Genomic DNA, 15,894 nt, shown 5'->3' on the forward strand with positions numbered 1-15,894 from the left:
CTTTTACAGAGTTTTGTATGGATTGAAAGTATTTACAAACGTTTTATAAAAATAGGAAATTCTTTCCCACATCTAATAGCTTTATTTATGTTCAGATTGACAACAATTCACAAGCCATCTATTGACGAACATGACCCGATAACCCCTGATGAATCTCTATTGAACCGTGAAGAAGAACCATTCGAGCATGACAACAATATTGACTTGACGATGCGTGATGACTTTGCGTACGACTTAAATGAAAAGGTAAGATATTATGGTATTCTAATTTTCATCCGGGAGAAGAGAAAAGCCTGTAGGTCCGTTTTATCATACGGCACACCGGCGCTCTCGTAGTATGTGAACCAAGATGGAGGACACCGGAACGTAGTATGTGTACCAGATTAGGGTTCGTCAGACCATAATTTTATTCTAATTTTCCTTATTTCAGTTCTATTACAAGATCGGGAACTAGCCAAGTAACTCCCGTAGTATTCGTACCTGAAATTATGGTACACATACTACGTTCCGGTGTCCGCTTTCGTAATCCACATACTACCTGAGTACCGGCCAACCTAATCCACGAGTCTAGTTGTTTCTGATCTTGCATACCAATATTTTGTTTGATTTTAATCGTACTAGATGTCGTGGTACGTAATATGATTAAGCCGCCTTATCGGCTTTCCTCTCTTCTGAGATGAATATGGAAATTCTAAATCATAAACCCTACCAGTTTAGCGTTCCAGGCAAACGGACTTTGAACGGAAATATTCATTTCTAAAAGATATGATAAGTTTTATGTCATTAAATTCATATCCTTACGATTGAATCATCATATTAAAGCAGTATAATGTCAACGTTGTCACACTGTTTTCTGGATTTTGACGGCGAAACTTGATAATAATTTGCTTAACGCTATCTTTATTGCTTGGAATTATAAAGTGATGTACATTTTTGCCCTCGCCAAAATTCGACTCATATATCCACTTATCAACAACTTGCGTGAAAAAACTGAGCTTGCAACCGGCTGGTAACCGGACGAGAACCGCTGTTTTCTCATTTTTTTATAGCCATCTTGTAAACTGTGAGCTTTCTTCCACCTCTATCCCATCTCACTCTCTCTGAAATAAAAATAACATCTTATTCTAGACGAAATCATCTTTTTTAAACACAAAGAACACTTATAGATCTGTTTGCAAAAAAAGTTGCTGTTAGAAAAACCCTTTTTTCCTCAGGAAGACTATTAGTAATATTTTAAATATCTCTGTACTCAACTATGGCCATACCGGTACCGTGTATCTGAGCTTCGCTTTCTTGTTATTACAGGACAATCTTCTGAGCGATGTAATGAACTCCCTGGAGCATGAAGACAATTTAAATTTACGTAATGATGACGAAATACGTGGGCGTGTCTCCATGGTTGAATGCACAAATAGTGACGTCAAAACTACACTGGCGAATGAGCACTCAAATTCAATCTTATAAATGTTTTGGAAATTCACACCAATATGAAAATACTTTACCTCAAATGACTATGAGTGTCTGTTTGTCTGGATAAAAGTCATGACCGAGCGAACAAAATGCGAAAATTCTTACCGGACAATATTGACTAAACGTGGTTCAAGTCACTGATCTGTATCTACTAATATCCACCTAGTATCACCAGGTTTAATGTACCTATCAGTAACCAACGGTAATTTATTTGCCCCGAGCTTCGAGTTGGGAACTCAAGCAAGTGCTCGGTGCCAGCGCAAAATTGGGGGGGGGGGGGGGGGGGTAATATTTTTTTTGCAATATGACGTAATACGACTCGTGTCTTTTGCTCTGAACAAGGTCAGATAAAAGCAGTCTTTGATATATCACAATATTTTGAATAATCAACAGATTTATTTCGATGTCAGCGTTTGGACTCGAAAGTTTGTTTGACTTTATCAGCACTTGGCCGCAAAGTGAATATTTTATGAAAACATATTAAGTCATTATACAGCACTGTGCTTAAAATGTGACATTGAAAAAATATTAGTAGTATAAAATATCAGTCTACATCAGTGGTTTCTAACTTTTTTGTTGGAGCGGAACACCAAACATTTCAGAGGCTCAAGGAACTCCTGTGCAATACTTCAGTTGTCTTTTTATTTATGTTTTATCACAAATCATTCATACTTCTAAGACTGTAGAACAGGGGTCGGCAACCTTTTGTCACTCGCGGGCCAAAATTAAAGGTTGCAAGTCATTGGCGGGCCGCTCTTTTTTTTAGAAAGTTAAAAACGAACGGATGAGCCACACAGATCAAAAGTTAAATTTTAAGCAGCGCGAGGAGACTGACCATTTGCATATTTTTTGCGCCATCAAACCATTTGCACTCAGCAATAACTTTTCTGCGTTTTGCTGCCATTTGTCTAATTATATTTAAGTTAATTCAACACGTAATTGTGAATTATATACTTGTTAGATTATAATATAATTTAGTTTACACGTGGCTCAAAATAAATTCTGTTACGTAAGTCATAACATAGTCGTCAAAACAGCTAGTTTGTTACTATAATTAGGTGAAGCGTCGCGGGCCGGATTATTCTGCTCCGCGGGCCGGATCAGGCCCGCGGGACGTAGGTTGCCCACCCCTGGAATTGTATAAACTATAAATATATATAAATGAAAAACGAATACTGGAAACATTAATGATCGTTGAAGTAAATCCGCCAGGCCGTAACGCAACTCTCCTTATAGTTTTTAGCCTAAAAAAAACTCACAGTGGACGACTGGCCATACTTTTTTGTTGTTGAGGGGGGAGGAAGTGTTTGGGGGGTTGGGGGGAGGAGGAAGCTGGTATAAAGACTTCATATAGTGGACCTAGGCTTCTTGATATCATCAGTCCAAGGTCGGGTGGGGTAAGAGAATAGTTAACCAGAAATCTGTCCATATGCACTTGCTACAACAACGGTACATTAGCCAACTTATGATCTTATCCAAAAATGATATCGAGGGTTTTAACCGAAAAGGAAAGATGAGTTAATATTATTTTTGATTTTTAAACTTCTGCAGCCCTTAACAGAAATCCTTCGTAGTAAATATTGCATCAAACTATGATTCGAATACCTGCTTGAAAACACCTACATTTTTGTAATATTTTTAAATAAAATATTGACATTTTCCCTTTGTCTTGAAACCGTTGATATGCTTTTTCAATGCCGTTTTTCTTCTCTTTATCTTTCTCTGATTGTGAGATTTATTTACATTGAAGTGTTTAGTTCGAAGAAAAAAAAAATATCCATTTCGTTGTTTCTCTTGTTTTATTTGATGAATAAAAGTTCTAAAATCACTAATTTTGGCTTTGATTGATTCCCGTATATTGAAATGAAAACACAAACTAAATTATATCGATTGGGTTTTTGTGGGACTAATGGCTTATCCTCCGTCTGTGCTGATGATGCGTATGTATGTATATAGGCAAGATTAGAGACTACTATTCTAGTGATATTCTTTCCTAGGTATGGGACCAAATCGTCCTATGCTTATGCGCTTTGCGCTTGCGTTTATATAAATAATGTAACGATGCTGCAAAAGAGTAAAGACAGCTATTTTGTGTAATTAAAAAGTCTTGCTTCACACTATCACAGATATATTTCTGCGGGGATAGTCACTTATCCTTCTTGACTACTTTTGCGCTGCTGGATCTTTTTGTAAATAATGCATGGATGCGTAGCAAGAGTGAAGATAAATACTTTAAGTATTTCAAGAATGTACACAAAAATCTTTTGAATCGCTCGGAATATGACATACCCATAGTGACCAAATTTAAGGTTTTAGGAACATGTTCTTTATTGTATTGAACTAACGACTTCCTCATTATACAAAACATATCCATGTCATCGCGTAAGCTACAAGGGTTTCTAGTGTTTTTCGACGGGTTTTCACTGTTTTTAAGCGTTTTAGCAGGGTTTTTAGTGTTATGACGCGCTTATACCTAATTTTAGAAAGTCGAAGGCCAGTCATCAGCGGACCCGACTAAAAAGGAGGGTATCATAGTTATCAAAGGTACTACCTTTTTAGTCATCTACTACTGCTACCTACTTTTTTAGTCACTGATACCTGTGATACCTACCTTTTAGTAGGGTCCGTCGTTAGCTGTGGTTCGAGTTACCTATTTGCTACGGTCGTCTAACGTCTAAAAGCAAAAAAACAACGAATCGGGTTCGCTGATAACTATTCTAATTAATTTAATAATGTACACAAAACTTTTCTGAATCACTCGAAATAATGATATTCAAAGTTGAGTTACAAAAATTAATAATATTAAATCGCCTATTTTAATTAAAATTTCAGATTCCAGCGATTTTGCGCAGCTCTCCTTACAGTTTTTAGCCTTGAAACAAACTCACAATGGCCGACTGGCCATGCTTTTTTTTCATTGAGGGGGGAGGAGGTGGAGTTGATATAAAGACTTTATATAGTGGACCTAAGCTTCTTCATATCATCAGTCCAAGGTCGGGTGGGGTAAGATAATAGTGAACCAGAAATCTGTTCCATATGCACTGACTTATATAATAAACTTGCTACAACAACGGTACATTAGCCAACTTATGATCTTATCCGAAAATGATATCGAGGGTTTTAACCGAAAAGGAAAGATGAGTTAATATTATTTTTGATTTTTAAACTTCTGCGGCTCTCAACAGAAATCCTTCGTAGTAAATATTGCATCAAACTATGATTTGAATACCTGCTTAAAAACACCTACATTTTTGTAATATTTTCAAATAAAATTTTGACATTTTCCCTTTGTCTTGAAACCGTTGATATGCTTTTTCAATGCCGTTTTTCTTCTCTTTATCTTTCTCTGATTGTGAGATTTATTCACATTGAAGTGTTTAGTTCGAAGAAAAAAAAATATCCATTTCGTTGTTTCTCTTGTTTTATTTGATGAATAAAAGTTCTAAAATCCCTAATTCTGGCTTTGATTGATTCCCGTGTATTGAAATGAAAACACAAACTAAATTATATCGATTGGGTTTTTGTGGAACTAATTGCTTATCCTCCGTCTGTGCTGATGATGCGTATGTATGTATATAGGCAAGATTAGAGACTACTATTCTAGTGATATTCTTTCCTATGTATGGGACCAAATCGTCCTATGCTTATGCGCTTTGCGCTTGCGTTTATATAAATAATGTAACGATGCTGCAAAAGAGTAAAGACAGCTATTTTGTGAGATTAAAAAGTCTTGTTTCACACTATCACAGATATATTTCTGTGGGGATAGTCACTTATCCTTCTTGACTACTTTTGCGCTGCTGGATCTTTTTGTAAATAATGCATGGATGCGTAGCAAGAGTGAAGATAAATACTTTAAGTATTTCAAGAATGTACACAAAAATCTTTTGAATCGCTCGGAATATGACATACCCATAGTGACCAAATTTAAGGTTTTAGGAACATGTTCTTTATTGTATTGAACTAACGACTTCCTCATTATACAAAACATATCCATGTCATCGCGTAAGCTACAAGGGTTTCTAGTGTTTTTAGACGGGTTTTCACTGTTTTTAAGCGTTTTAGCAGGGTTTTTAGTGTCATGACGCGCTTATACCTAATTTTAGAAAACCGAAGGCCAATCATCAGCGGACCCTACTAAAAAGGTAGGTATCATAGTTATCAAAGGTACTACCTTTTTAGTCATCTACTACTGCTACTTACTTTTTTAGTCACTGATACCTGTGATACCTACCTTTTTAGTAGGGTCCGTCGTCAGCTGTGGTTCGAGGTACCTATTTGCTACGGTCGTCTAACGTCTAAAAGCAAAAAAACAACGAATCGGGTTCGCTGATAACTATTCTAATTAATTTAATAATGTACACAAAACTCTTCTGAATCACTCGAAATAATGATATTCAAAGTTGAGTTACAAAAATTAGTAATATTAAATCGCCTATTTTAATTAAAATTTCAGATTCCAGCGATTTTGCAACAATATCTCTAAATTGAACGCATGAAAAAAGTCGTGTAAGACCGAAAACTGTCACCGAAAATTGGAAAAAAAATTACGGTCTAACCCTAACCTGGTACACATACTACGATCCGGTGTCCGCCCTCTTGATTGACATACTTCGGGAATACCGAACAAGTAATATGAATATTCGCCCTTAATATTCTAGTTTACCGCTTTGAGGTAGTTCGTTGACTCTATTCTAGTGGTTTTCAACAGGGGTGACTAGGGTTACTCAATAAAGTTAAAGGGTTCCCCAAATCTGACAATCTATATTATTTATGTATATTGTTTAAATATAATAAATTACTTGTTAAGATTACCACTATAATCATCTTGCTACACTCTGGAGCAGAGGTGGGCAAGGTTTTTGGATCGAGGGCAAAAAATTTCGCTTCTCTAGACTGACGGGCCATGTAAGTGTGACGTAAAAAGTTACGTTTCATGAACAATATTCACAGTGTCACAAAAACAGAAGTGGAAAACAATAAACATAGTGCAAAAACTGAATTTAACCGCAATCTCAACAAATTCATTGAGCTATTTTTAGCTGAAACATCAACATTTGGTTTCAGTTTGGTTGTGGCAGCATCAGGCGGGCCAGATTGAATTTAACTGCTCTAGAGACTACTTTGTTTCGTCATTGTTTGGTTTTATTTTACATACATTTATAGTACATACATTCAGTTCATACCTAGTTTTTCCCAACCTTTTTCAGATCGCGATCCACTTTTATTGCCATTTTTTGCGACTCACAGTGAAATTTTGATATTTGAGAAAAGAAACAATGTATTATAATGCAATTTACTATTAATACAAAACTTGAGCTTGTATATTGAGTATTATCAAATCAAGTCAAGGCTTGACAGGAAACAAGCTCACACGCAACGTAGCCTTAACACTCAACATATTGTGCTTTTGGCTCAAAGTCATTACTTATCGATCTCGATCGGTAAGTATGTTGATAGGTATTTGTCTGTTTGTTTGTTTCACTTTCATATGTTACGCGATATCTCACGAAAGCGAGGTTGAATCTGCCCCAAACTTTGCATGTGCAATCATCATATCTCGGACCAGAAGTCTATTGATTTTGAATGAATATGTCGTATAATTAGCGAGGTATTTATTAATTAGTGATGGGACACGCGGTGTCGCTATTGAGTCAGAGCGAAGGAATCGAAACCGCAGATCGATAAGTCGGCGGTGTCCGATCGCTATCTAGTTTCCTGATTCAATGAAACAACATTTGATGTAATCAGAGTCATATTTTCTCACTACAAATTTTAGAGCTTTGCTTTTTTTCTCTTACCTTGTTACTTTTCTGTTTCAAAAATTATCCATTTTGTGACTTACAAGAATCAAACAAAGTTAGATCGTTTCAATGACGTATATTGACCCTGTTAAGCCAGTATTTAAAATGCAACACATTGTACATTAAAAACTACATAAATCGGCGTCTTTATTACTGTCTACACGAATTCAACAAAATACTAATCTGCCTAGTACACTGGTTCTCAAGCAGGCCCCCTGCCATGGCCCCCTGCTGGGCCACAAAAACATTTTCAGGCGGGCCACAGATCAATAAAAACCGCAGTTTTGATCGATAAGTCTTCGGTCTCCGATCGATATTCTTGTTTTCATAATTGTTACCTTAAGTTAATGCCACAATATCCCAATCTAATCAAAAACTGTAAGTGACATTTGGAAATACGTCTCGACCCACCCTGAATAGCTTCGCGACCAACTAGTTGGGAGGCACTGGTTTCTATATTTCAGACGATTTGAACTTTTGCACAATGATTCCTCGAGCTTCTGGAATGTTTCATTGGTGTTCCAGTATTCAGTTTTTATTCTATCACTGTAAAGAAAATACACTTAATGCCAGGGGTAGGCAACTTCTCTAGTCGGCGGGCCAGATGATTACAAAAATTTTTTCGGTATCCAATCTTTATTAGATGCTCATGGTGATGCTCTGGAATATTATACTGTCTATCTTGATACATTCTGGTTTGAACAAAGAAATATTCATAACCTTTTATTTGGATTAATCAAGAAAAGCCTGCTGAGCGGAAAAGGCACGCACGCTGATTTCCAGGTTTCTGAATCTTGCGAGATTTGACGGAGCGCTTTCACGATGAATCGGAACCGAAAAAGCAAAAAGTGATTACTCAGCGCCAAGACGTCGCCGGGCCATTAATACCGCACTTATCAAACACCAATATGACGGCGGAGGAGAAATTGCGTAATAAACCAACATAACTTTGACCTATTAATCAAGAAAAGCATGCATAACGGTAAAAGCACGCATGCTGATTTCCAAGCTTCTGAATCTTGCGAGATTTGACGGGGCGCTTTCGCGATGAATCGAAAAGTATGATTACTCGGCGCCAAGACGTCGCCGGGCCATCCCGCACGTATCCAACAGCAATATGACGGCGGAAGAGAAATTGCGTAAAAAACCAACGTAACTTCGTCTTTTCGGCTTCGGTAAAGCGATTGAGACGGTAGAAGAACAACAAAATGAAATTTTCCGCGGACCGGCAAAAAAGCCTCGCGGAGCGGCACCGGTCCGCGGACCGACGGCTGGGAAGCACTGATCTATAGCATATAGAACTTTTATTGTGTAAATGAGTTCTCAATAAAACATCCCTCAATAGTTTTCTGAGATTACATCGAATTTTTAAAAGTATTATTTGACCAACTTTTCTAATAGTCATCTTCAGTGTGAAACTTAACACTTCAGAAAATAGTGTGGGAGTTGACCCCGATGACCTCATGGTCATATCGCTCCCTCCTGTCAATACTGAAGCAATTTTGATTGTGTTATGTATTTTTTTCGTATTGATGATTGTTTGTTTTGGTTGACAAAAAAATAAATCTGTTTATGTGGATATGGATTATGTTTATGGAATGTTTACAACTCTTTCTGCTTTGACCTTATATTATTTGTTTAACAAGTGTGCTAACGCAATTGTTTGTTTACTAAGGCAATTGTTTATTTTACCAGCTTGCACTGACAGTGCGGTGAGAGCGATCGGCAACTTTCAGGAATGATGCGTCGGACCTCGTTACAGAGTGTGGTTGGATACAGTCAGCGGACCGGTCGAAATCTCGTCGCGGGTCGGATCCGGCCCGCGGGCCGTATGTTGCCCACCCCTGCTTTATGTGAACAATAGAAAGATTGTTGAATATGGCATTTCATGGTGGAAGGTGGCGCGAGAAACCAATCCCGCTCGTCCAGAAATTCGAAAACCTATTTCAATGGCTTAGTTCAGTGGTTCCCAACCTTTTAAGATGAGTTTCTCCGTCATTAATTTTGTGTTTTTGACCCCTTTCTCACTGTGCAATAAAACTTTCTTTATTTGTTCATCTTTCAAAGGCGCTTTATATAGTTAAACAGGCAACTTGCATTCTGGCTTTTGTAATAGTACATGTTTATTGCAATAATACTTAATATCTATATCATATTAAAAAGCGATAGTGCAAAGTTGGTGTGCAAAGTAATAATATTTATTTAAAAAAAAAATCATTTCGGTGAAAGATTTTGAAATTTGAAATTTTTTTAAAGAAAAATATTCGACAAAATGACTCGATTTGGAAATGATCAAATTTATTTGAACAATATTTAATATTTGTAAGGCTTTAAAGAACTAAGAAATATCTTTATATTCATTTTTAGGAAAAGATTAGTAACTTTGACCAATTTTTTAATAACATACAAAAAAGAAACAAACTCGTGTATTTTCATCAAAATTAAAAAGAGCAATTACGATTTTTCCAATGGGATTTAATTACTTCTTCATAAGCATAGTGTCCGTTCAAAACAATCCAGTTCGTATATAGTAATATTAGTTGAGAAAAAAAAAATCTTCCGTCAAAAAACACCAAGAACCCTGCTAAAACGCTCAAAAACAGTGAAAAAACCGTCAAAAAACACCAATAACCCTGCTAAAACGCTTAAAAACAGTGAAAAACCGTCAAAAAACACCAATAACCCTGCTAAAGCGCTTAAAAACAGTGAAAAACCGTCAAAAATACCAATAACCCTGCTAAAACGCCCAAAAACAGTGAAAAAACGTCAAAAAACACCAATAACCCTGCTAGAACGCTCAAAAACAGTGAAAAACCGTCGAAAAACACAAATGAAATGAAAAACACAAATCTTCACAAATGATATAAAAAGCCTATAGTTTTGTCTTTACAACGATTCGTGGTATTACTTGTCTGGTTCAATACAGCAACAATCAAGATATTCTCATATCGTTTGGTTCATTCATAAATAAGTTGGTTAAATATCACATCAAGGCTAGAATGAAAGGAACTCACGTGGATACCAAAATTTGCATTTTTGTCGTTATAAATGATATATAAAAAAAAACTAAGAATAATTTGGTCAATTTGAAATTTCAAGTTTTAAAGAATATAATCTATATTGGGCAGATCAAAGGTTATAATACAATATAATTTTACAAAATAACGTTGTCAGGATTAAATTGTATTTTAGAAGTGAAATGTACATATGGCTATAACGAATGGATGCTGTTGCAAGAATGAAAATAACTAATTCAAGAGTCTTGCTGCACACTGAGACAACCATAGGTCCAACCTGTTTCCTGGTGCAATAAAAAAGGAAAATAAACACAAAAACTGGAATTAAAGAAGGACATTTCTTTGAAAAAAATAAAATAAAAAATAAAACGAGAATAAATATTTAATGTTATATCCTAGATCAACAAATTTAACTTTTATGTCGTGTCACAAATGAAATCAGGAAAATAGGCATAAAGAATATTGCCAGTATAGACAAGAATATTCTATGCTACTTCAATTCTTCACTCCGAATTATTCAGCCTATTTATCGAGTTATAGCGACACCTAAACACTGATCTTGTCGGCCGTTGATTGGCTGCATTAGGCGCTGGCTACAATTGGGGTCGTACGAATTTTAAATTTGTCACATTGCTTGGAATCTCTGGAACGACACTTTTAAGTAATTTTGCAATTTTATCTTTCTGTTATCGGGTGCTCCAGAAGTGTGTGTACCAATATGGAGGTAACTAATTTTGTTCGCCTACTCAACATCAAGTTGGGTAAAGAGACTGAAACCTATGGGTAGGGAGTATATTCACTTGGCTAACACATACAGTCCCCAAAATTGTGATTGAACTAAAATAGGGGAAATTGGAATAAAATTACGGCGTCATTCTAACCTGGTATACGTACTTCGGGAATACCTATTATCGATTTAACGTCATCGTTTTTTTGCATTTGCATAATTCTCTGCAAAGCTTCAAGTTGAGGCAATTGAGTACTTTTTCAATGCGGCTTTTAAAAAAAACATTTTCTCTTGCAAAAAAGGCTTGCCCACCCTGATCTATATTAACACAAGTGAGCATTACGAGGATTAAAGAGAGCAAAGGCGACGACAAGTATATTAACTATGTACTTATGCTTGTTCAAGGGCCATGAGTAGTTGAAATTGGTGGCCGGGAAACTGTGTCCCGCGGGGTCTAATACGGCTCGTGGAAAAATGTTTGTGACCCTCTGAAGACATTAGAATTCTCGTAAGTGTATTTTTTTTTTGCACGGATGTATGGTGCAACAACGGTAGTCGTACGGCATTTACTCTGTAAGTAAAAGCGCATTTAAGCTCTATGCCGTATACCTGCCGAAATGGTAATTGTAACCAACACAGAAATTGGAGCGTCATAATTTGTATTTTAATGTGACATTTACGTCACCAGGTATGCGTGTATTATTATATGTGTGTAACCCAGTGGTAAATTAAATTCTCCGACTACTGGTTTTCATTATGTTACATTTCTATTGCCGTCTTCTTTAATTCGGCTCAACAATTGAGGTACAGCATAAACAAAGTTCAGTTATAATTGAAACTCGCATACGGCTCCGTGATATTCGTTGGTTGGTATTGTATTGAAAATTCCTTGTATGGAGTCTGGTTTTTCTCCGATCCACACAACCACGCTTGAGAGCTTTGCGTCTGAGAACATGATGTACACTATTTCATACGGCAGAGTTATAGCTTCACCAGATGACAGATAAACTTGACCTTTCTGTGGAAATCGAATATAAAGCTTTGAAATTATACCTTTTTTCAGTATTGTGATTATGTGAAATCGCACTCCGCAAAATACGCTGGTCCTTAATTCGAACAAAACTCAAGCAGATAAAATGAAAATTAGATTGACATATCTGGGGTAACTGATTTAGAAATATGAATTTTGTTTTTGCCGTCAGAGCTTAGCTAACAAAAGGATTGGTTTAAATATGAAGCGGTAATTAGTTGTTTTCTAAATGACGTGTAAAGTGACGCAAAACGCATGACTTCCTAATTCATCAATTACTGCTACCGTAAGATAATTCAATTCACAAGCTCATGTTGCTATAGGACAGGGGTGGGCAACCTTTTTTGGCTCGCGTGCCAAAATCGGCAAAATTTAAAGACAAAATTGTTCCGCGTGCCAACCAAAATTTAAAACAATGCTTTGCCACTTTCAAAGCAGAGATATACAATAATAAACCTTTTAAACATGTACAGACAGATTCACTTATCGGAAAAATATCAGTCCGACAAATAGATTTTATTACTTTTCTTATTATATATCAGTGAGACTTCTGTTGCTGCATTACCGCTGAAAGAGATTTCACATTGGGTTTATATTTTATAACTTCCAGAGAAATACACTAGGCTACTTCTATCACGAGATTCAATAAAGTTCATAACCGAGAATCAAGATCCACAAGCATATGTAGATGAAAACATGGAGAGTAATGCAATTGCAAAGTTTTTAGGACACGAAACATTTTCGGGAATGTCATCTCAATCACGCAATTCTGCACACCTCTCTTGTATTCCCTTCCCTAATCGCTTATATTTCTTTCGAAACCAATTTATAACAGTAAGTTCGCAAGTAACTCTAGCCAACATGAGCTTTACAACTTCATAAATCATGCAGAAATGGAGAAAAAGGGTGGCACAGACGAACTATATTATGTAAGAATGTAGCAAAATGAATGCAGCGCTCTTCTCGGAAGCTCACTCATTTGTTACTTCATAATATATTTCTTTGTAGCCAACGTCATGGAAGAGTTTAAATGAATAACGGTTGTTAACAAACCATTATGGATAAACGAACACCGAGTTTCATCAGATAATTCAGAGTCTTGAAACTTTTTATCTGAAGAAAAATGAACTCGTTTCCGTGGCCTCGCTCGCGTGCCGAATAAATGGGCTGGCGTGCCAAGTTTGGCACGCGTGCCAGGGGTTGCCCACCCCTGCTATAGGACGTGTGTCATGACGAATACCTATGACATCATACTTTATTGATTACTGATGAGTTTATCAGCTAGCATGATCAGGTACCACAATCCGCACGCCCAAGATGCAACATGACGTATGCAGTGACGCGAAATGCATTACGTAATTTTGTGAAATCGCACATTACGCATTACTTTTGGTACGGTAAGTCCAAACAAAATTTGAGCAGACAAACCACTCAATGATTTTAGATTTAGATTTTTATATTTAAACTCTTTTTTGCTCAATTGACGAACCAATATCAAATATTTTGCTCTCTTCAGAGTATATCAGAAAAGGGAGTTTAAACTGCAAATTTCGCATTTATTTGACACGCTTGTCACGGTATGCCCAATAGCTTTTTATTTTAGGGGTGGCAAATCATTTTTCAACTTATCGATAATTGATAAGGGTGCATTGAAACTCCAGTTGATAAGTTACGACTCGTAACTTATTGCCCATATTTACATGGCTTTCTTATTTACCTGACAAGTCATTCCTGTGTAAACTTTACTCCATTCCCAGCCTTTTGTGATCCTCGGGCGTAAATATCCTTCCAGCAATGTGAAAAGTTCAATATTGTAAATATCAGCCAGTTTGTTGCCACAAAGAGACTTAGCATCTTCGTAGTCAACTCCATGTGTTTCATCTAAAATCACTCGGAAGCATTTCGAATTGTAGATGAAGCTACAATTACCTGAAAATTGGGGTTGGAGTTACATAATTAGTATTTTTATATAGTATTTTAAATTATTTTGTTTAGTATGTATTTCAATTCACGCACACAAAGCGGCCACTGATATCTAACAGTATATTAGCAGCTACTATTATTTCGAAGGACCGGATCATTCCCGGTTCGGCATTGCCTACTCAACCTATCATACCCTGAGTGGGTTGGTGTTAAGGTGGATGGCATAACCGTTATGCCACCGAACTATAGTAATCAATGCATTTCTTTTAATCCACATATGGCGTGGGCAGGAAACAATATAATCAGCGAACACTAACTTGTTTTTTATTTTAGATGCCAACTATTTCTATACGTGACATGAAACGTAGATTGGACGAGAGGCCGTGGTTTGCCATTAGTCCTATTCCTCTGATCGGTCCTCTTTTATCCGTGATAAATAAATATAATATTTCTATCCTATTTATATTTTACTTACCCTGTACTGTGGTCAATTCAGGCTTTTCCTCAGCGGTGGTTTCGGGAATCATCGAGGAGTGCGATGTGTCGGTGGTGGACCACGGATGAGTATCAGGAACAATCGCAAGAGCAGTCGACATGAGGACTGAAGGAGTAGTCTCGCCCTTGTATTCTGAAATGAAGCCGGAAAGCAATTTGCAAATATATGTAGAATTAAGTCATGCATCGGTCCTGATAAAGCCATGAGGCAGGGGCCGAGTTTCGCGTTACCATATTTTTCCGAAGTAGATGTCAGAGATTTTGCGAGTTTACATTCAAATACGAGATTATATATTGTTATATTGTTTGAATACAATCAAATAAATATCCTGGATTTGCCACTATTTTTAAAAATATTACACGCTAAAGATAATTTTGTTTCCAACCCGGATAGGGTTAGGCCATAATTTTATTCAGATTTTCGTCAGTTTAGTTCTATTACGAGTTAGGGGACTGTTTGTGTTAGCCAAGTGAATATACCCCCTGCCCATAGGCTTCCGTCCCTTTACAAAACTTGATGTAAATTAGACAGACAAAATTAGTTACCTCCATATTGGTACACATACTTCTCGAGCGCCGATTTACTTTTATATATATTTATAGTTCATACGATTCTTTCTACAGTCTTACAAGTATGGCAAAGAGGCCTCTAGAATGTTTCATTTTGATACTGCTAAAACATAATAAAAATCGAAAACCCCAATTGTAAGACATTAACTAGGGAAGGTGTTCGTGAAATAAATTAGTGGTCAAGATATACGGAATAAATTATTCCATTGAGCCATAAAAATTGTTCCCATGAATAAAATGAAACAGAAAATTTGGGGTGACGAATTTTGTTCTTATAGACTTTGCAGAAATTTGAAGTAATTGCTTTCTAGCATATTCGAAATTAACTGGTCGATAAGTAGCGTAGAAAAAACAAATTGTCCCACCTGCAAACTAAAATATTACCAACAACAACAAACATAATTTAACAAAACGAACCACAGGTCAACTTTGTGTGCAATAAAAGCATCAATATGAAATAATGACCTTCATTTACTTTAGATGTGACGGCCAAACCTCCAGTCATTTCAAATTCAACCGAGGTGACTGAATTCTCACCGGTAGTTTTTTGCTGATCAGCAGTTGCACCGTTTTCCTTTCCTGCTAAGATAAAGAAGAAGGGGATGAACACAAGGTTAAGACGCCAATACTTTATTACAAAAGATATATCTTCAATCCACCATAAGGAAAGTGTAAAGATGTACTCAAAAATGGTATTTCAAATAAATAGAAATTCGAGATGAAAAATGTGGTATTGCTATTTTATTATGCAACGCTCATTTAGGTCTCCCACCTTTAACAAAGCCGTATGCAAGCAATCAATGATATCTTACGATATGTACGAAGCTATCATTATTGGAAGGACCAAAAACGGCGGTT

At 36.5% G+C, this 15,894-nt stretch overlaps 1 protein-coding gene across 1 annotated transcript in view; it reads left to right on the forward strand.

Annotated features, from left to right (window-relative positions):
• The window catches only part of LOC120342290 (type-1 angiotensin II receptor B-like), a 32,176-nt gene extending 28,874 nt beyond the window's left edge, over window positions 1–3,302 (forward strand). The window contains exons 11-12 of the mRNA XM_039411060.2: window positions 96–246; window positions 1,306–3,302. Coding sequence (XP_039266994.2) covers window positions 96–246; window positions 1,306–1,464 — 310 coding nt within the window. The 3' untranslated portion in view covers window positions 1,465–3,302. The remainder of the gene's footprint in view (window positions 1–95; window positions 247–1,305) is intronic.
• Window positions 3,303–15,894: the final 12,592 nt, after the last annotated feature.

The sequence above is a fragment of the Styela clava genome, chromosome 3 (assembly GCF_964204865.1).
Source record: "Styela clava chromosome 3, kaStyClav1.hap1.2, whole genome shotgun sequence".
NCBI classification, from domain to species: Eukaryota; Metazoa; Chordata; class Ascidiacea; order Stolidobranchia; family Styelidae; genus Styela; species Styela clava.